A 22,034-nucleotide genomic window follows, 5' to 3' on the forward strand; every position below is an offset into this window, starting at 1 on the left:
AGGACACGGATCAGGCTCCGGTGTTCCTCCACGGTAGGGGTCGGTTGGCCACTCAGTCTGCCCGGAAGATTCAACTCGGCGGGTGAATGACGCCCGGTGTGGAAGGATCACCGTTGCAACTCTCCTGGCGCATTTCCTCCGTGCGCTGCGCGGACCCATGTGCGGACCCATGCGCGGACCTCGCCGCTTTCCGGATCCTGTTTCAACCGCATTTTCACAATAACAGTGGGGGGTGGGGGTATGAAATGATAAGTTGAAAGGTGTTCTAATGATACCAATACATTTATTTATCCTGAAAATACATTTAACTTGTACTGTCAGTGATATAACTCAGTAAGTAAAGTGTTGTTCTTGATCCCATTTAAGGGTCAACCATAAACCTTTGCATTGGTCCCCCCCCTGGCCTTGGGCCCGGGGACAGCTGTACCCTTTGCCCCCGCCTGACGGCGGGCCTGTCTGTTGGCTTCATCAAACCGTGACCTTCAGCACGCACTGGGGCGGTTTGCAGCCGAGTGTGAAGCAGTCGGGATGAGAATCAGTACCTCCAAGTCTGAGGGAGTTCAAGTATCTCGGGGTCTTGTTCACGAGTGAGGGTAAAATGGAGCGGGTCAGGCGGTTCGGTGCAGCGTCTGCAGTTATGCGGGCGCTGTACCGGACCGTTGTGGTGAAGAGGGAGCTGAGCTATAAGGCAAAGCTCTCGATTTCCCGGTCCATCTACGTTCCAACCCTCACTTATGTTCATGAGCTTTTGGTAATGACCGAAAGAATGAGATGGCGGACACAGGCGGCCGAAATGAGCATCCTTTGTAGGGTGGCTGGGCTCAGCCTTAGAGATCGGAGTAGAGACGCTACTCCTTCACGTCGAAAGGGGCCAGCTGAGGTGTGTTGGGGACGCAGATAGGAGCTTTGTCTTTTACGGTCGCTAGAGGTCGCCGTTGTGTTCTTTTATACCTTCTTTCGGTGATCTATCATGTGAATAGATGATAAAACCTACTAGTGGGTGTAGTATACGGTTACCAGACGTCCCGGTTTTTCCGGGACAGTCCCGGTTTCAAGCTGACGTGTCCCGAGTCCTGACACATATCTGTAAAACACTCAAATGTCCCGGTTTTCAACAGTCACTAACAGATTGTCCCGGTTTTCACCACAATTAAAATAATAATATTATACTGACATAGATGTTTATCATGTCCGACTCATTAATTAATGTGTGTGCATGAGATAAGTATATAGAGAGCCAGCACAGCGCACCACTGCAGTCTCTGTAGAGAGTGGTTTTGCGCGCGGTCAAGCCAACATTACACATGGACACAACAGATATCCGCTGGTTACTTATAGTGTAGTTTTGAACCACAGAACCCTCCGTACTTATGTGCACATCAAACGTGTCGTTTTGATTAATTATTCTACACAGTTCCCTCTGCGAATCAAGAGGCATTTCGCTACGCTTATAACTCCCTCAGGGATTGTCCGTTCTGTCTTTCACCCGGTGTCTCCACCGGTGTCTCCACCAGTGGACAACCGGTGTCTCCTGGACAAACTGTCCTCTGAGCTCCACAATTTTAATTTTAGCCTGAGACAAAACAAGTTGAAAAATAACGTACGAAGGCCCAGACAACAATACATTTCCTCTGAGGGAAACTCTCTACAGGACTCCCAAACTGTCTGTGCGTCATGACGGGGATAGTCCTGTGATTAAAGGGGGTGAAAGTAGTGAATGTGATGAGTCATGATTGTAACTGTTGTGTTCTGGCTGTGCCAGCTTGTTGTTGTGAACTGTTGTGGTTTTGGATGTGGTTTATTTGTATGTATTTCCGGTGTTTCCTGTTTTATTTTGGTGATTCACTCCTCCTGTGTCTTGTCTGGGTTTACTTCCTTCCTTTGTCTGTTTTCCCGCCTTTTGGTTGATTGTCTGCCCCGCCCTGATTTGTTTCACCTGTGTGTAATCTTGTCTGTTATTTAAGCCTGTGTGTTTCCCCTCTGTCCTTGTTGGTTCGTACTTGTCTTCCCAGTCCCTTGTCCTCCGTGTTCCTAGTGTTCCTAGTGTTCCTCCTGCCCGTGACTCTCGCACCCTCTGGTTTGTAGTTTTGTTTTTGTTCTCAGTTTGGTTTTGGTGTGTTTTCATTTGTACTTTGTTCCCCTCCTTGTTTTGTGATTTCTGGATTTTGTCAGCTGAATTAAAGCTCGCTTTTGTTTAAAGAACTTCCGTTCCTGCTGGTTACTCTGCGTTTGGGGTCATATAGAAAACTCACCACACGACAGAACGAACCAACCCTAAATAATGACCCCAGCAGAGAGCTTTTATGCCCATTTGGGCATCCGGATTCGGCCCGAGCATCAGCCTCAGCCCCGGCCTGTTGGCTTCCTGAGCTTCCGGCCCATGCCCCAGCAGTCAGCTAGCTCTAGGCTAGCATCAGCCCCGGATCGGTTCTTGGGAACCCGCCTTGCCCTGGGAGGCCCACGGAGTTTCCAGTCTGCTCCTCGCCATGCTGGCATCCAGGACACTAGCTTCGAGCCAGAGGTCATGCTAGGGGTGAGATCTCACAGAAGGAAGCGTGGGTCCCAGAGGCGGCGTTCTCCTAAGTTGCTCAGTGTTCCATCCAAATCCAAGTCTACTCCTGTGTCGGAGGTCCGGCTGACCTCTGCTCCAAGTTTCCTGTCGGAGGTCAGGTCGACCTCTGCTCCAAGCGTCCTGTCGGAGGTCCGGCAGACCTCTGCTCCAAGCGTCTTGTCGGAGGTCCGGTCGACCGCTGCTCCAAGTTTCCTGTCGGAGGTCAGGTCGACCTCTGCTCCACGCGTCCTGTCAGAGGTCCGGTCGACCTCTGCTCCAAGCGTCCTGTCGGAGGTCCGGCAGACCTCTGCTCCACGTGTCCTGTCGGCGGTCCGGTCGACTCCTGTTCCACGTGTCCTGTCGGCGGTCCGGTCGACTCCTGTTCCACGTGTCCTGTCGGCGGTCCGGTCGACTCCTGTTCCACGTGTCCTGTCGGCGGTCCGGTCGACTCCTGTTCCACGTGTCCTGTCGGCGGTCCGGTCGACTCCTGTTCCACGTGTCCTGTCGGCGGTCCGGTCGACTCCTGTTCAACGTGTCCTGTCGGCGGTCCGGTCGACTCCTGTTCCACGTGTCCTGTCGGCGGTCCGGTCGACTCCTGTTCCACGTGTCCTGTCGGCGGTCCGGTCGACTCCTGTTCCACGTGTCCTGTCGGTGGTCCGGTCGACTTCTGTTCCATGTGTCCTGTCGGCGGTCCGGTCGACCTCCGCTCCACGTCTTCTGTCGGCGGTCCGGTCGACTCCTGTTCCAAGTATCCTGTCGGTGGTCCGGCCGACTTCTGTTCCAAGTATCCTGTCGGTGGTCCGGCCGACTTCTGTTCCAAGTATCCTGTCGGTGGTCCGGCCGACTTCTGTTCCAAGTGTCCTGTCGGGGGCCCGGCCGACTCCCGTTCCAGGTGTGTTGTCGGGGGTCCGGTCGACCTCCGCTCCTTGTCGCCTGTCGGCAGTACGGTCGACTCCTGTTCCAAGGGTCCTGTCGGTGGTCCGGCCGACTACTGTTCCAAGTGTCCTGTTGGGGGTCCGGCTGACCTCCGCTCCACGTCTCCTGTCGGGGGTCAGGTCGACCTCCGTTCCACGTCTCCTGTCGGGGGTCGGGTCGACCTCCGTTTCGGTTGGGCCGCAACCGCCACCTGCTGCTCCGGTTGGGCCGCAATCGCCACCTGCTGTTCCGGTTGGGTCTCAACCGCCACCTGCTGTTCCGGTTGGGTCGCAACCGTCACCTGCTGTTCCGGTTGGGTCGCAACCGTCACCTGCTGTTCCGGTTGGGTCGCAACCGTCACCTGCTGTTCCGGTTGGGTCGCAACCGTCACCTGCTGTTCCGGTTGGGTCGCAACCGTCACCTGCTGTTCCGGTTGGGTCGCAACCTCCACCTGCTGTTCCGGTTGGGTCGCAACCGCCACCTGCTTTACCGGTTGGCCCGCAATCGCCATCTGCTGTTCCGGTTGGGCCTCAACCTTCACCTGTTTTTCCGGTTGGGCCGCAACCTCCACTTGCTTTTCCGGTTGGGTCGCAACCTCCACCTGCTGTTCCGGTTGGGCCGCAACCTCCACCTGCTGTTCCGGTTGGGCCGCAACCGTCACCTGCTGTTCCGGTTGGGCCGCAACCGTCACCTGCTGTTCCGGTTGGGTCGCAACCTCCACCGTCTGATTCGCCGGTTGGTCCGCAACCGCCACCGGCTGATTCGCCGGTTGGTCCGCAACCGCCACCTGCTGTTCCGTCTGGTTCGCCGGTTGGGTCGCAACCGTCACCTCCTGTTTCGCCTGGGTTTCAGCCCAAAAACCTTGTTCCTGTGACTGCTGGGCCGCGGTTCCGGGACCCCGGGTTCCCCGGCTCTGGCTCTGCCTTGCCCCCGGGCCGTCCGCCCGAGTTTCCCGGCTCTGGCTCTGCCTTGCCCCCGGGTCATCTGCCGGAGTTTCTCGGTTCGGACTCTGCCCTGCCTCCGGGCCGTCCGCCCGAGTTCCCAGACTCTGTCCCGGTTCTGTCCCCGGGCCGTCCGCCTGAGTTTCCCGGATCTGACTCTGCCTTGCCCCCGGGTTGTCTGCCGGAGTTTCTCGGTTCGGACTCTGCCCTGCCCTCGGGCCGTCCGCCCGAGTTCCCAGGCTCTGTCCCGGTTTTGCCCTCGGGCCGTCCGCCTGAGATGGTCGGTGCCCAGGGTTCCTGGAGTCCCTCCTCCGGGCCCCCCTCCGCCCACCCGGTTCTGGTTGTGGAACGTCTGGGATCCGTCCCTTGAGGGGGGGGCTATGTTGTGTTCTGGCTGTGCCAGCTTGTTGTTGTGAAATGTTGTGGTTTTGGATGTGGTTTATTTGTATGTATTTCCGGTGTTTCCTGTTTTATTTTGGTGATTCACTCCTCCTGTGTCTTGTCTGGGTTTACTTCCTTCCTTTGTCTGTTTTCCCGCCTTTTGGTTGATTGTCTGCCCCGCCCTGATTTGTTTCACCTGTGTGTAATCTTGTCTGTTATTTAAGCCTGTGTGTTTCCCCTCTGTCCTTGTTGGTTCGTACTTGTCTTCCCAGTCCCTTGTCCTCCGTGTTCCTAGTGTTCCTAGTGTTCCTCCTGCCCGTGACTCTCGCACCCTCTGGTTTGTAGTTTTGTTTTTGTTCTCAGTTTGGTTTTGGTGTGTTTTCATTTGTACTTTGTTCCCCTCCTTGTTTTGTGATTTCTGGATTTTGTCAGCTGAATTAAAGCTCGCTTTTGTTTAAAGAACTTCCGTTCCTGCTGGTTACTCTGCGTTTGGGGTCATATAGAAAACTCACCACACGACAGTAACAGCCTGTAATGCAGCCACCTATAATAATACCTTCTTTCTGATCCCACTCCGTTTTCAAATGCGCCACAGGTGCGCCAAGTTAGCCATCCTGATGAAAACACCTATAGTGCGTGCATATTAGCGCGTGCGCGTGCGTGGATGTGTGCGTTCATGAACATGCGGTTCACTTAAGTGTCCCCGTTTTTGGGGTTGAAAATATGGTCACCCTAGTGTAGTAGGCATCTATTGGCTCACATCTATGGGGCTTATAGCCACTGATAACGCCTATTTAATGGCCTGACAACAGTCTAATCAGCTGTTGAGGGGCACAATAGAAATAAAGTTTACTTACTTGTGTACTAAGTTTAAACTATGTAAGACACGATCACATGGACAGGGGTATTGGGAAATAATAGGGCAGAGATTACATTACCTATTACTACTCTGTTAACCATGCTGACATGTGATGGGGTCACGTGAACATGGTTTAGGGCAGGGCAAAGCTGATATACACAGTTTGAGGGCAGGTAACACCTGCAGACCAGTTCTGCTTGCATGGAAACAAGCACAGACCTGGATGATGTGACTCAACGGGCATCTGTGCTTAAAGGATGTTGGATTTTCATTGTTATCACAATACAAACAAGAAAAGATTTATTTATTACAATTTTATTGTTTGATGGTTTCACTGTTTTTAATTCATTTTTGTTCTTGTAAAGCACTTTGTGAATTGTGTTCTATGAAAGGTCCTATACTAAATACACTTGTTATTAATATTATTACAATGACATCAACAGGATAAATTTCTCATGTCTTAAATGCTTCTCTGAAATGTCACACGCAACTCAATCTCAGACCAACATCACTGCTGGACAGCAGTATCAAGGCTTACTGGAAAGAGTGTTATTTTCCACTCTGACTACAGTACCATGCTGTGTGTTTCTCTTCATTAATGGGGTCATGTTATTCACCTTGAGGAGTAAATTGGTGTTTCGTGAGACCTCCCGTTACATTCTTTTGTTTAACCTCCTTTTTGCAGACACTGTACAGATGGCAGTGAGTCAGTTACTGTACCTCCTGGCTGCTTGTAGAGTAAAACTGACATATCCTGTATGTGGCGTTCTCGTCATGTTGGCCGATCTCACAATAGTAATCTCCCCTCTCACACTGGTGGTGATGTCTCTGGAGAGATATGTGGCTGTGTGCCACCCACTGAGGCACGCTACCATCATCACCATGAGAAACACAGCAGTGGCTATCATTGTGGTTTGGTCCTTCAGTTCACTACATGTCCTCACACAAGTTATTTTACTGTTAGATTTTCCATTTGACAACCTGGAGAGCCTGCAGATGGAAAAGTATTGTGCCAAAGTAAACATACTTTTTGGCCCAATTTCTGGTCTTTATGATAAAGCCTACACTTATTCTCTGTTTGTATCAGCTGGTTTAGCAGTCATTTCTTCCTATATAGGTGTGATGATAGCAGCCAGGTCAGCCTCCACAAACAAAGCTTCAGCCCAGAAGGCTCGTAATACTCTGCTGCTGCATCTGGTGCAGCTGGGCCTCAGTCTCTTGTCAACTATACACCACTCTTTCCTTGTAGCCATGTCAAACATTGTGACGAGGATAGTGTTTGTGCGCATCCACATTGTTTTTTATGTGCTTATTTTCATCTTCCCCAGATGTCTGAGTTCTCTCATTTATGGCATAAGAGATCAGAACATCAGACCTGTCCTCGTGTACCATCTATGTTGTCGACTGAAACTCTCAGTCGCCCCGGCCAAGGCCAAGGTCTCACCCTAGACTTCATGAAATGAGTTGAGCTTTGTATTTTCTTGTAAATGTAGTGTGTGTATATATATATATCATCATATGTCTCACCTTAGCATACATGGAATGAACTCTATATGTTTGATGTTTGTTAAACTCATGCTGTCATCTGACTGGCCTTCATAACTCAGCATATGCTGCATTCACAAGAAACAAATTCAAAACTAATTTTGCTAATGAATACTTAGCATAACGATGTTCAACTGTAGTTTTGTCCGTATTTCTTAAAATCCACCTAAAGAGGTATGTCAAAATTATCATTCTGACAACCAAGGAAAGCTGCTCAAGTTGTTATCATTTCACTGTTTTAAATTGTATCCTAAAATGTATGGTGTATTTGCATCTTTCATCATTCCAGGGCAAATTCCTCCAGAGCTGTCAATCCATTAAAATATTTAATCGTACATTTTCTATCCTTTCAAGATGTACCTTAAAGGGAGATTTGTCAAGTATTTAATACTCTTATCAACATGGGATTGGACAAATATGCTGCTTTATGCAAATGTATGTATATTTTTAGTATTTGAAATCAATTAACAACAGAAAACAATTATAGATATTGTCCATAAACCCTCACAGGTACTGCATTTAGCATAAAAAATATGCTCAAATCAATGACAAATCCGTTTTTGTTTTGCCAGAGTTTCTTGGTGTGAGAACAAAAGTGATTGTAAATATTGATCACAGAAAGAGCAGTTTGTGTATGTCTTTTTTTTAATTTCTGCATGTTGTGATTGGCAGGGTCATTTTATTTATTTAGTTTATTAACATCCCCATTAGCTACAGCATTGCAGCAGCTATTATTCCTGGGGTTCACAAACACACTGAAAATGTGACAGTGTGAGAATAAACAGTACAAGACAAAATCACACACACACACAGAATAATATAACATAACATTACAGAATAAAACAGCACAAGACTGAAACACAGACTCAGACAAGACAAGCTCCTAACAATCAGAAAAGAAAGTATAGGTCTGCTTGGGAACTTCAACAGACACATGGGCAAAGATGGAGAAACCTGGATTGGGAGGAATGGCCTGCCTGATCTTTGTTGTTGAACTTCTGTGGTAGTCATGGATTGGCCATAACGAACACCATGTTCAAGCATAGGGTGGTTCTTAAGTGTACTTGGTGTTTGACCATTTTGAAGAACTCCTGAACCCGACCAACACGTCCTCCGTAGAGGACGTAGACACCGAGATTGAAGATTCGGGGGAAGGCTTGTCCATATCCTTGGAAGAGGTCGCTGAGGTAGTCAAAAAGCTCCTCAGCGGTAAGGCACCAGGGGTAGATGAGATTCGCCCTGAGATGCTTAAGGTTGAGGACATTGTTGAACTGTCTTGGTTGACTTGCCTCTTCAGTGTCGTGTAGAGTTCGGGGTCAGTACCTGTGGAATGACAGACCGGGGTGGTGGTTCCCATTTTTAAAAAGGCGGTTGGAGGGTGTGCTCAGATTATCTGGGTATCACACTGCTCATCCTCCCCGAGAAAGTTCATTCTAGGATGCTGGAAAGGAGGCTCCAACCGATTGTCGAACCTCAGATCCAGGAGGAGTAATGTGGATTCCGTCCTGGCCGGGGAACAGTGGACCAGCTCTTTACCCTTGCGGGGCTCATGGATGGGTCATGGGAGTTTGCTCATCCAGTCTACATGTGTTTTGTAGACTTGGAGAAGGCTTACGACCGTGTCGTTTTATTTATTGACACCCTCACTGTAAGGTTTATCAATGCAACAATGATAATTAATGTGTAAATGCACTCTTATTCAATGGAAATAAACACGGTTACTTTAAGGGTCACAGGTCTTATCCAGCCCGTGTATTGATTTTAAATTAAACTACTTATAAAATGAACCGATTGCAAAAAGAACTCTGAAATAACAAAATAGGTCAATCACTTGACTCAAATCATGTGAATCTAGTTAATCAATAATTCATATTTGTCTTCATTTTCAGCTTCACTATCATCATACTTTATCATATACAGCAGGAAGTTCCATTATTTCTTATTTATATTTATGATTTGGGACATCTGAATCCGTGTAGGAGTCCGACCCTCTGGAGGTCGCGTCATCTCTCATTGATCAGCTGTTAGGACACGGATCAGGCTCCGGTGTTTCTCCACGGTGGGGTCGGTTGGCCACTCAGTCTGCCCGGAAGATTCAACTCGGTGGGTGAATGACGCCCGCTTTCCTGGTGTGGAAGGATCCCCGTTGCAACTCTTCTGGCGCATTTCCTCCGTGCACTGCGCGGACCCATGCGCGGACCTCGCCGCTTTCCGGACCCAGTTTCGACCGCACCATTTTCACAATAACAGTTGGGGGGGTGGGGGTATGAGATGATAAGTTGAAAGGTGTTTTAATGATAACGCCTATTTCATGGCCTGACAACAGTCTAATCAGCTGTTGAGAGGCACTATAGAATTAAGTTTACTTACTTGTATACTAAGTTTAAACTATGTAAGACACGATCACATGGACAGGGGTATTGGGGAATAATAGGGCAGAGATTACATTACCTATTACTACTCTGTTAACCATGCTGACATGTGATGGGGTCACGTGAACATGGTTTAGGGCAGGGCAAAGCTGATATACACAGTTTGAGGGCAGGTAACACCTGCAGACCAGTTCTGCTTGCATGGAAACAAGCACAGACCTGGATGATGTGACTCAATGGGCATCTGTGCTTAAAGGATGTTGGATTTTCATTGTTCTCACAATACAAACAAGAAGAGATTTATTTATTACAATTTGTTTATTGTTTGATGGTTTTACTGTTTTTAATTCATTTTTGTTCTTGTAAAGCACTTTGTGAATTGTGTTCTATGAAAGGTCCTATACTAAATACACTTGTTATTAATATTATTACAATGACATCAACAGGATAAATTTCTCATGTCTTAAATGCTTCTCTGAAATGTCACACGCAACTCAATCTCAGACCAACATCACTGCTGGACAGCAGTATCAAGGCTTACTGGAAAGAGTGTTATTTTCCACTCTGACTACAGTACCATGCTGTGTGTGTATCTTCATTAATGGGACCATGTTATTCACCTTGAGGAGTAAATTGGTGTTTCGTGAGACCTCCCGTTACATTCTTCTGTTTAACCTCCTTTTGGCAGACACTGTACAGATGGCAGTGAGTCAGTTACTGTACCTCCTGTCTGTTTGTAGAGTAAAACTGACATATCCTGTATGTGGCGTTCTCGTCATGTTGGCCGATCTCACAGTAGTAATCTCCCCTCTCACACTGGTGGTGATGTCTCTGGAGAGATATGTGGCTGTGTGCTACCCACTGAGGCACGCTACCATCATCACCATCAGAAACACAGCAGTGGCTATCACTGTGGTTTGGTCCTTCAATTCACTACATGTCCTCACACAAGTTATTTTACTGGTAGATTTTCCATTTGATAACCTGGAGAGCCTGCAGATGGAAAAGTATTGTGCCAAACTAAACATACTTCTTGGCCCAATGTCTGGTCTTTATGATAAAGCCTACACTTATTCTCTGTTTGTATCAGCTGGTTTAGCAGTCATTTCTTCCTATATAGGTGTGATGATAGCAGCCAGGTCAGCCTCCACAAACAAAGCTTCAGCCCAGAAGGCTCGTAATACTCTGCTGCTGCATCTGGTGCAGCTGGGCCTCAGTCTCTTGTCAACTATACACCACTCTTTCCTTGTAGCCATGTCAAACATTGTGACGAGGATAGTGTTTGTGCGCATCCACATTGTTTTTTATGTGCTTATTTTCATCTTCCCCAGATGTCTGAGTTCTCTCATTTATGGCATAAGAGATCAGAACATCAGACCTGTCCTCGTGTACCATCTATGTTGTCGACTGAAACTCTCAGTCGCCCCGGCCAAGGCCAAGGTCTCACCCTAGACTTCATGAAATGAGTTGAGCTTTGTATTTTCTTGTAAATGTAGTGTGTGTATATATATATATCATCATATGTCTCACCTTAGCATACATGGAATGAACTCTATATGTTTGATGTTTGTTAAACTCATGCTGTCATCTGACTGGCCTTCATAACTCAGCATATGCTGCATTCACAAGAAACAAATTCAAAACTAATTTTGCTAATGAATACTTAGCATAACGATGTTCAACTGTAGTTTTGTCCGTATTTCTTAAAATCCACCTAAAGAGGTATGTCAAAATTATCATTCTGACAACCAAGGAAAGCTGCTCAAGTTGTTATCATTTCACTGTTTTAAATTGTATCCTAAAATGTATGGTGTATTTGCATCTTTCATCATTCCAGGGCAAATTCCTCCAGAGCTGTCAATCCATTAAAATATTTAATCGTACATTTTCTATCCTTTCAAGATGTACCTTAAAGGGAGATTTGTCAAGTATTTAATACTCTTATCAACATGGGATTGGACAAATATGCTGCTTTATGCAAATGTATGTATATTTTTAGTATTTGAAATCAATTAACAACAGAAAACAATTATAGATATTGTCCATAAACCCTCACAGGTACTGCATTTAGCATAAAAAATATGCTCAAATCAATGACAAATCCGTTTTTGTTTTGCCAGAGTTTCTTGGTGTGAGAACAAAAGTGATTGTAAATATTGATCACAGAAAGAGCAGTTTGTGTATGTCTTTTTTTTAATTTCTGCATGTTGTGATTGGCAGGGTCATTTTATTTATTTAGTTTATTAACATCCCCATTAGCTACAGCATTGCAGCAGCTATTATTCCTGGGGTTCACAAACACACTGAAAATGTGACAGTGTGAGAATAAACAGTACAAGACAAAATCACACACACACACAGAATAATATAACATAACATTACAGAATAAAACAGCACAAGACTGAAACACAGACTCAGACAAGACAAGCTCCTAACAATCAGAAAAGAAAGTATAGGTCTGCTTGGGAACTTCAACAGACACATGGGCAAAGATGGAGAAACCTGGATTGGGAGGAATGGCCTGCCTGATCTTTGTTGTTGAACTTCTGTGGTAGTCATGGATTGGCCATAACGAACACCATGTTCAAGCATAGGGTGGTTCTTAAGTGTACTTGGTGTTTGACCATTTTGAAGAACTCCTGAACCCGACCAACACGTCCTCCGTAGAGGACGTAGACACCGAGATTGAAGATTCGGGGGAAGGCTTGTCCATATCCTTGGAAGAGGTCGCTGAGGTAGTCAAAAAGCTCCTCAGCGGTAAGGCACCAGGGGTAGATGAGATTCGCCCTGAGATGCTTAAGGTTGAGGACATTGTTGAACTGTCTTGGTTGACTTGCCTCTTCAGTGTCGTGTAGAGTTCGGGGTCAGTACCTGTGGAATGACAGACCGGGGTGGTGGTTCCCATTTTTAAAAAGGCGGTTGGAGGGTGTGCTCAGATTATCTGGGTATCACACTGCTCATCCTCCCCGAGAAAGTTCATTCTAGGATGCTGGAAAGGAGGCTCCAACCGATTGTCGAACCTCAGATCCAGGAGGAGTAATGTGGATTCCGTCCTGGCCGGGGAACAGTGGACCAGCTCTTTACCCTTGCGGGGCTCATGGATGGGTCATGGGAGTTTGCTCATCCAGTCTACATGTGTTTTGTAGACTTGGAGAAGGCTTACGACCGTGTCGTTTTATTTATTGACACCCTCACTGTAAGGTTTATCAATGCAACAATGATAATTAATGTATAAATGCACTCTTATTCAATGGAAATAAACACGGTTACTTTAAGGGTCACAGGTCTTATCCAGCCCGTGTATTGATTTTAAATTAAACTACTTATAAAATGAACCGATTGCAAAAAGAACTCTGAAATAACAAAATAGGTCAATCACTTGACTCAAATCATGTGAATCTAGTTAATCAATAATTCATATTTGTCTTCATTTTCAGCTTCACTATCATCATACTTTATCATATACAGCAGGAAGTTCCATTATTTCTTATTTATATTTATGATTTGGGACATCTGAATCCGTGTAGGAGTCCGACCCTCTGGAGGTCGCGTCATCTCTCATTGATCAGCTGTTAGGACACGGATCAGGCTCCGGTGTTTCTCCACGGTGGGGTCGGTTGGCCACTCAGTCTGCCCGGAAGATTCAACTCGGTGGGTGAATGACGCCCGCTTTCCTGGTGTGGAAGGATCCCCGTTGCAACTCTTCTGGCGCATTTCCTCCGTGCACTGCGCGGACCCATGCGCGGACCTCGCCGCTTTCCGGACCCAGTTTCGACCGCACCATTTTCACAATAACAGTTGGGGGGGTGGGGGTATGAGATGATAAGTTGAAAGGTGTTTTAATGATAACGCCTATTTCATGGCCTGACAACAGTCTAATCAGCTGTTGAGAGGCACTATAGAATTAAGTTTACTTACTTGTATACTAAGTTTAAACTATGTAAGACACGATCACATGGACAGGGGTATTGGGAAATAATAGGGCAGAGATTACATTACCTATTACTACTCTGTTAACCATGCTGACATGTGATGGGGTCACGTGAACATGGTTTAGGGCAGGGCAAAGCTGATATACACAGTTTGAGGGCAGGTAACACCTGCAGACCAGTTCTGCTTGCATGGAAACAAGCACAGACCTGGATGATGTGACTCAACGGGCATCTGTGCTTAAAGGATGTTGGATTTTCATTGTTCTCACAATACAAACAAGAAGAGATTTATTTATTACAATTTGTTTATTGTTTGATGGTTTTACTGTTTTTAATTCATTTTTGTTCTTGTAAAGCACTTTGTGAATTGTGTTCTATGAAAGGTCCTATACTAAATACACTTGTTATTAATATTATTACAATGACATCAACAGGATAAATTTCTCATGTCTTAAATGCTTCTCTGAAATGTCACACGCAACTCAATCTCAGACCAACATCACTGCTGGACAGCAGTATCAAGGCTTACTGGAAAGAGTGTTATTTTCCACTCTGACTACAGTACCATGCTGTGTGTGTATCTTCATTAATGGGACCATGTTATTCACCTTGAGGAGTAAATTGGTGTTTCGTGAGACCTCCCGTTACATTCTTCTGTTTAACCTCCTTTTGGCAGACACTGTACAGATGGCAGTGAGTCAGTTACTGTACCTCCTGTCTGTTTGTAGAGTAAAACTGACATATCCTGTATGTGGCGTTCTCGTCATGTTGGCCGATCTCACAGTAGTAATCTCCCCTCTCACACTGGTGGTGATGTCTCTGGAGAGATATGTGGCTGTGTGCTACCCACTGAGGCACGCTACCATCATCACCATCAGAAACACAGCAGTGGCTATCACTGTGGTTTGGTCCTTCAGTTCACTACATGTCCTCACACAAGTTATTTTACTGGTAGATTTTCCATTTGATAACCTGGAGAGCCTGCAGATGGAAAAGTATTGTGCCAAACTAAACATACTTCTTGGCCCAATGTCTGGTCTTTATGATAAAGCCTACACTTATTCTCTGTTTGTATCAGCTGGTTTAGCAGTCATTTCTTCCTATATAGGTGTGATGATAGCAGCCAGGTCAGCCTCCACAAACAAAGCTTCAGCCCAGAAGGCTCGTAATACTCTGCTGCTGCATCTGGTGCAGCTGGGCCTCAGTCTCTTGTCAACTCTATACCTCTCTTTCCTTGTAGCCATGTCAAACATCGTGACGAGGATAGTGTTTGTGCGCATCCAGATTGTTTTTTATGTGCTTATTTTCATCTTCCCCAGATGTCTGAGTTCTCTCATTTATGGCATAAGAGATCAGAACATCAGACCTGTCCTCGTGTACCATCTATGTTGTCGACTGAAACTCTCAGTCGCCCCGGCCAAGGCCAAGCTCTCACCCTAGACTTCATGAAATGAGTTGAGCTTTGTATTTTCTTGTAAATGTAGTGTGTATATATATATATCATCATATGTCTCACCTTAGCATACATGGAATGAACTCTATATGTTTGATGTTTGTTAAACTCATGCTGTCATCTGACTGGCCTTCATAACTCAGCATATGCTGCATTCACAAGAAAAAAATTCAAAACTAATTTTGCTAATGAATACTTAGCATAACGATGTTCAACTGTAGTTTTGTCCGTATTTCTTAAAATCCACCTAAAGAGGTATGTCAAAATTATCATTCTGACAACCAACGAAAGCTGCTCAAGTTGTTATCATTTCACTGTTTTAAATTGTATCCTAAAATGTATGGTGTATTTGCATCTTTCATCATTCCAGGGCAAATTCCTCCAGAGCTGTCAATCCATTAAAATATTTAATCGTACATTTTCTATCCTTTCAAGATGTACCTTAAAGGGAGATTTGTCAAGTATTTAATACTCTTATCAACATGGGATTGGACAAATATGCTGCTTTATGCAAATGTATGTATATTTTTAGCATTTGAAATCAATTAACAACAGAAAACAATTATAGATATTGTCCATAAACCCTCACAGGTACTGCATTTAGCATAAAAAATATGGTCAAATCAATGACAAATCCATTTTTGTTTTGCCAGAGTTTCTTGGTTTGAGAACAAAACTGATTGTAAATATTGATCACAGAAAGAGCAGTTTGTGTATGTCTTTTTTTAATTTCTGCATGTTGTGATTGACAGGGTCATTTTATTTATTTAGTTTATTAACATCCCCATTAGCTACAGCATTGCAGCAGCTATTATTCCTGGGGTTCACAAACACACTGAAAATGTGACAGTGTGAGAATAAACAGGACAAGACAAAATCACACACACACACAGAATAATATAACATAACATTACAGAATAAAACAGCACAAGACTGAAACACAGACTCAGACAAGACAAGCTCCTAACAATCAGAAAAAAAGTATAGGTCTGCTTGAGAACTTCAACGGTCACATGGGCAAAGATGGAGAAACCTGGAGTGGGGTGATTGGGAGGAATGGCCTGCCTGATCTTTGTTGTTGAACTTCTGTGGTAGTCATGGATTGGCCATAATGAACACCATGTTCAAGCATAGGGTGGTTCTTAAGTGTACTTGGTGTTTGACCATTTTGAAGAACTCCTGAACCCGACCAACACGTCCTCCGTAGAGGACGTAGAGACCGAGATTGAAGACTCGGGGGAAGGCTTGTCCATATCCTTGGAAGAGGTCGCTGAGGTAGTCAAAAAGCTCCTCAGCGGTAAGGCACCATGGGTAGATGAGATTCGCCCTGAGATGCTTAAGGTTGAGGACATTGTTGAACTGTCTTGGTTGACTTGCCTCTTCAGTGTCGTGTAGAGTTCGGGGTCCGGGGTGGTGGTTCCCATTTTTAAAAAGGCGGTTGGAGGGTGTGCTCAGATTATCTGGGTATCACACTGCTCATCCTCCCCGAGAAAGTTCATTCTAGGATGCTGGAAAGGAGGCTCCAACCGATTGTCGAACCTCAGATCCAGGAGGAGTAATGTGGATTCCGTCCTGGCCGGGGAACAGTGGACCAGCTCTTTACCCTTGCGGGGCTCATGGATGGGTCATGGGAGTTTGCTCATCCAGTCTACATGTGTTTTGTGGACTTGGAGAAGGCTTACGACCGTGTCGTTTTATTTATTGACACCCTCACTGTAAGGTTTATCAATGCAACAATGATAATTAATGTGTAAATGCACTCTTATTCAATGGAAATAAACACGGTTACTTTAAGGGTCACAGGTCTTATCCAGCCCGTGTATTGATTTTAAATTAAACTACTTATAAAATGAACCGATTGCAAAAAGAACTCTGAAATAACAAAATAGGTCAATCACTTGACTCAAATCATGTGAATCTAGTTAATCAATAATTCATATTTGTCTTCATTTTTATCTTCACTATCATCATACTTAATCATATACAGCACGAAGTTCCATTATTTCTTATTTATATTTATGATTTGGGACATCTGAATCCGTGTAGGAGTCCAACCCTCTGGAGGTCACGTCATCTCTCATTGATCAGCTGTTAGGACACGGATCAGGCTCCGGTGTTTCTCCACGGTGGGGTCGGTCGGCCACTCAGTCTGCCCGGAAGATTCAACTCGGCGGGTGAATGACGCCCGCTTGCCCGGTGTGGAAGGATCCCCGTTGCAACTCTTCTGGCGCATTTCCTACGTGCACTGCGCGGACCCATGCGCGGACCTCGCCGCTTTCCGGATCCAGTTTCGACCGCACCATTTTCACAATAACAGTTGGGGGGGTGGGGGTATGAGATCCCATCCTTCCATCTTCAACCGCTTATCCGGGATCGGGTCGCGGGGGCAACAGCTCCAGCAGGGGACCCCAAACTTCCCTTTCCCGGGCCACATTAACCAGCTCTGACTGGGGGATCCCGAGGCGTTCCCAGGCCAGAGTAGAGATATAATCTCTCCACCTAGTCCTGGGTCTTCCCCGTGGTCTCCTCCCAGCTGGTCGTGCCTGGAACACCTCCCAAGGGAGGCGCCCAGGAGGCATCCGTGCTAGATGCCCGAACCACCTCAACTGGCTCCTTTCGACGCAAAGGAGCAAGGACTCTACTCCGAGTCCCTCACGGATGACTGAGCTTCTTACCCTATCTCTAAGGGAGACGCCAGCCACCCTCCTGAGGAAACCCATTTCGGCCGCTTGCACCCGCGACCTCGTTCTTTCGGTCATGACCCAACCCTCATGACCATAGGTGAGAGTAGGAACGAAGATTGAACGGTAGATCGAGAGCTTTGCCTTCCGGCTCAGCTCTCTTTTCGTCACAACGGTGCGGTAAAGCGAATGCAATACCGCCCCTGCTGCTCCGATTCTCCGACCAATCTCACGTTCCATCGTCCCCTCACTCGCGAACAAGACCCCGAGATACCTAAACTCCTTCACTTGGGGTAAGGACTCATTCCCTACCCGGAGTAGGCAAACCACCGGTTTCCTGCTGAGAACCATGGCCTCAGATTTAGAGGTGCTGATTCTCATCCCGACTGCGTCACACTCGGCTGCGAACCGATCCAGTGAGTGCTGGAGGTCGCAGACCGATGATGCCAACAGGACCACATCATCTGCAAAAAGCAGCGATGAGATCCTCAGCACACCGATCTGCAAACCCTCCTCCACCCGACTACGCCTCGATATCCTGTCCATGAATATCACGAACAGGATTGGTGACAAAGCGCAGCCCTGGCGGAGGCCAACCCCCACCGGAAACGAGTCCGACTTATTGCCGAGGATCCGAACACAGCTCTCGCTTTGGGCGTACAGGGATTGGATGGCCCTGAGAAGTGCCCCCCTCACCCCATACTCCCGCAGCACCCCCCACAGTATCTCCCGGGGGACCCGGTCATATGCCTTCTCCAAGTCCACAAAACACATGTAGACTGGATGGGCATACTCCCAGGCCCCCTCCAGGATCCTTGCGAGAGTGAAAAGCTGGTCCGTTGTTCCACGGCCAGGACGGAATCCGCATTGTTCCTCTTCGATCTGAGGTTCGACTAAATCAAATCAAATCAAATCAATTTATTTTTGTATAGCGTCAAATCACAACAGAAGTTATCTCAAGACGCTTTATATGTAGAGCAGGTCTATGACCGTACACCATAGTTTTGAGACCCAACAGGATCCACCAAGCGCACTGTGGCCAGGAACAACTCCCCGATTACTGGGAAGAAACCTGGAGCAGAACCGGGCGCAGGGCGGGCGGCCATCTGCCGAGACCGGCTGGGGGGATAGATAGATAAAGTGAGAGAGAGAGAGAGAGAGAGAGAGAGAGAGATATAGAAGCAGCCACAATAGCAGTCTAGCAGCTGTAATAACTAATACAAGTAGGGCTGATAACACAAAACCAATAGTGGTGGATGGAAAGAGTGATAATACAACTATCGGAAAGCCAGCACTGTCCAGCATCTCTCCTCAGTACGTCCATGTGTATTGGTGTGGGACGTCCCTGCGATCGATGCCCGTGCATTGGTTCCTGCAGCATCAGCATGCTTGCTGGGAGCTCTTGATGTCTTTGGCAGTGACTGAGAAGTGTTATTCTCCAGGCTGCCACATTGTCATTAGGTGTTGGAAATCCCTCGTTAGCATTGGTAGTCCCTCGTACAGACGTAGTTAATTAGGGATGGTAGCAGTTGGTGTCAAGCATGCACCGACGCGGCAGCAGATGCAGCCACAATACCGGAGACCACCAAGATCCAGGTGAAACCCTGCTCCAAGTGTACCCATGCTCCAGGTATAACCTCGCTCCCTGGTGTGATCCCGCTCCAGGTATGACCTCACTCCAGGTGTGACCCCGCTCCACGGTTAGCTGCGAGACAAGGAGGCACAAGGACTCCCGGGAAGGAATGAAGTTAGTAACAACATGGACATGGGACATGAGTATATACAGAAGGAGAGGGGAGCTCAGTGTGTCATAGGAAGTTCCTTACGACAGTGTGTCATAGGAAGTCCCCCGGCAGTCTATGCCTATAGCAGCTTAAGTATAAGCGTTATCAAAGAGGAAAGTCTTTAGCCTACTCTTAAATGTAGAGACGGTGTCTGCCTCCCGGACTGAAACTGGGAGCTGGTTCCAGAGAAGAGGAGCTTGATAGCTGAAGGCTCTGGCTCCCATTCTACGTTTGGAGACTCTAGGAACCTCAAGTAACCCTGCATTCTGTGAGCGCAGTGCTCTAGTGGGGTAGTAGGGTACTATGAGCTCTTTAAGATATGATGGGGCCTGACCGTTTAGCGCTTTGTAGGTGAGGAGGACGATTTTAAAATCTATTCTAGATTTTACAGGCAGCCAGTGCAGAGAAGCTAATACAGGCGTAATATGATCTCTTTTTCTAGTTCTAGTCAGTACACGTGCTGCAGCATTCTGGATCAACTGGAGAGTCTTAAGAGACTTATTGGAGCAGCCTGATAATAAGGAATTGCAGTAATCGAGTCTAGAGGTAACAAATGCATGGACTAATTTTTCTGCATCATTTTGACACAGGATGTGCCTGATCTTCGCAATGTTACGTAGATGAAAGAAGGCAGTCCGTGAGGTTTGTTTTATGTGAGAGTTAAAGGACATATCCTGGTCGAAGACAACTCCCAGATTCCTTACGGTGGTGCTGGAGGCCAGGGCAATGCCATCTAAAGTAACTATATCATTAGATAATTTGTTTCGGAGGTGCTCAGGGCCTAGTACAATAACTTCAGTTTTGTCTGAGTTTAACATCAGGAAATTGCAGGTCATCCAGGTTTTTATGTCCTTAAGGCATGCTTGAAGTTTAGTTAACTGGTTTGTTTCGTCTGGCTTGATTGATAGATATAATTGGGTATCATCTGCATAACAATGAAAGTTTATGGAGTGTTTTCTAATAACATTGCCTAAGGGAAGCATATATAAGGTAAATAGAATTGGTCCAAGTACAGAACCCTGTGGAACTCCGTGACTAACTTTGGCGTACATGGAGGACTCATCGTTGACATGTACAAACTGAGATCGATCTGATAAATAGGACTTAAACCAACTTAGTGCAGTTCCTTTAATGCCAATTGAATGTTCCAGTCTTTGTAATAGGATGTCATGGTCAATGGTGTCGAAAGCAGCACTGAGATCTAGCAAGACAAGTACAGAGACAAGTCCTTTGTCCGATGCCATTAGAAGGTCATTTGTAATTTTCACTAGTGCTGTCTCTGTGCTATGGTGCACTCTAAATCCTGACTGATAATCTTCGAATAAATGATTGTTCTGTAGAAAGTCACACAGCTGACTGGCAACTACTTTCTCGAGTATTTTGGAGGTAAAGGGAAGGTTAGATATAGGTCTATAGTTGGCTAGGACCTCTGGATCAAGAGTGGGTTTTTTAAGAAGAGGTTTAATTACAGCTACTTTAAAGGACTGTGGTACATAGCCTGTTAGTAAAGACACATTGATCATATCCAGTAAAGAGGTGCTAACTAGAGGTAAAACTTCTTTAAGCAGTTTAGTTGGGATGGGGTCTAGGAGACAGGTAGATGATTTAGATGAGGAGATCAGTGAGGTTAATTTGTGGAGATCGATAGGAGAAAAGCAGTCTAAATATATATCAGGTTGTACAGCTGTTTCTAAGGTTCCTAAGTTTGAGGATAAATTGGTACCAGTTGACGGTAGGAGGTGATTAATTTTGTCTCTAATAGTTATGATTTTATCATTAAAGAAACTCATGAAGTCACTACTACTGAGGGTTGTAGGAATACATGGCTCAATAGAGCTGTGACTTTCTGTCAGCCTGGCTACAGTGCTGAATAGAAACCTGGGGTTGTTCTTATTTTTCTCTATTAATGATGAGTAATGGGCTGCTCTGGCATCACAGAGAGCCTTCCTATATGTTTTAAGACTATCTTGCCAGACTAAATGAGATTCTTCCTGTTTGGTGGAATGCCATATCCTTTCCAGTTTCCTCGATGCTTGCTTTAATTTGCGTGTTTGAGGGTTATACCATGGAGCTGACTTCCTTTGTTTTACTAACTTCTTTTTTAGAGGGGCAACAGAATCAAGTGTGATTCGCAGTGAGTCTGTAGCACTATCTACAAGATGATCAATTTGGGTAGGGCTAAAGTTAACATACGAGTCCTCTGTTATATTGAGACATGGTATTGAATTTAATGCTGATGGAATCACTTCCTTAAATTTAGCTACAACACTATTGGATAGACATCTAGTGTACACACTTTTATCTGATGGTGTATAGTCTAGTAATAAGAATTCAAAAGTGATTAAATAATGGTCTGATAAAAGAGAGTTCTGTGGAAAAACAATTAAATGTTCAATTTCAACGCCATATGACATAACAAGGTCGAGGGTGTGGTTAAAGCGGTGAGTGGGTTTATGCACGTTCTGCGAGAAACCAATTGAATCTAATAAAGAGATAAACGCAGTACTGAGGCTATCATTATCAACGTCCACATGAATATTAAAATCACCTACTATAACGACTTTATCTGTTTTCAGGACTAAGCTTGATAGAAACTCTGAGAATTCAGATAGAAATTCAG

The 22,034-nt window shown here is 45.9% G+C and overlaps 4 protein-coding genes across 7 annotated transcripts in view; all 4 read left to right on the forward strand.

Moving 5' to 3' along the window:
* Window positions 1-22,034, forward strand: part of LOC141753168 (rap1 GTPase-activating protein 2-like) — a 467,886-nt gene that overhangs the window by 373,856 nt on the left and 71,996 nt on the right. The gene's annotated exons all lie outside the window — the stretch shown is intronic.
* LOC141752481 (odorant receptor 131-2-like) lies at window positions 2,282-7,096 on the forward strand. Its single transcript, XM_074610476.1, has 3 exons — window positions 2,282-2,533; window positions 3,047-3,097; window positions 6,149-7,096. Exons 1-3 carry the CDS (start codon window positions 2,282-2,284, stop codon window positions 7,094-7,096), a joined length of 1,251 nt encoding a protein of 416 aa, XP_074466577.1.
* Window positions 10,045-11,016, forward strand: LOC141752482 (odorant receptor 131-2-like). The gene has a single exon (XM_074610477.1). The coding sequence runs from the start codon at window positions 10,045-10,047 to the stop codon at window positions 11,014-11,016; it is 972 nt and encodes a 323-aa protein (XP_074466578.1).
* LOC141752486 (odorant receptor 131-2-like) lies at window positions 13,965-14,936 on the forward strand. The gene has a single exon (XM_074610481.1). The coding sequence runs from the start codon at window positions 13,965-13,967 to the stop codon at window positions 14,934-14,936; it is 972 nt and encodes a 323-aa protein (XP_074466582.1).

The sequence above is a fragment of the Sebastes fasciatus genome, chromosome 16, assembly GCF_043250625.1.
Source record: "Sebastes fasciatus isolate fSebFas1 chromosome 16, fSebFas1.pri, whole genome shotgun sequence".
In the NCBI taxonomy this organism is placed as follows: domain Eukaryota; kingdom Metazoa; phylum Chordata; class Actinopteri; order Perciformes; family Sebastidae; genus Sebastes; species Sebastes fasciatus.

Coding starts and splice junctions, on each gene's coding strand:
- LOC141752481 (XM_074610476.1), top strand. CDS start 2,282: ATGACCCCAGCAGAGAGCTTTTATGCCCATTTGGGCATCCGGATTCGG. Junction 2,534..3,046: donor AGCCAGAGGTCATGCTAGGG/GTGAGATCTCAC, acceptor ACTCCTGTTCCA/CGTGTCCTGTCGGCGGTCCG. Junction 3,098..6,148: donor TTCAACGTGTCCTGTCGGCG/GTCCGGTCGACT, acceptor ACTCAATCTCAG/ACCAACATCACTGCTGGACA.
- LOC141752482 (XM_074610477.1), top strand. CDS start 10,045: ATGTCACACGCAACTCAATCTCAGACCAACATCACTGCTGGACAGCAG.
- LOC141752486 (XM_074610481.1), top strand. CDS start 13,965: ATGTCACACGCAACTCAATCTCAGACCAACATCACTGCTGGACAGCAG.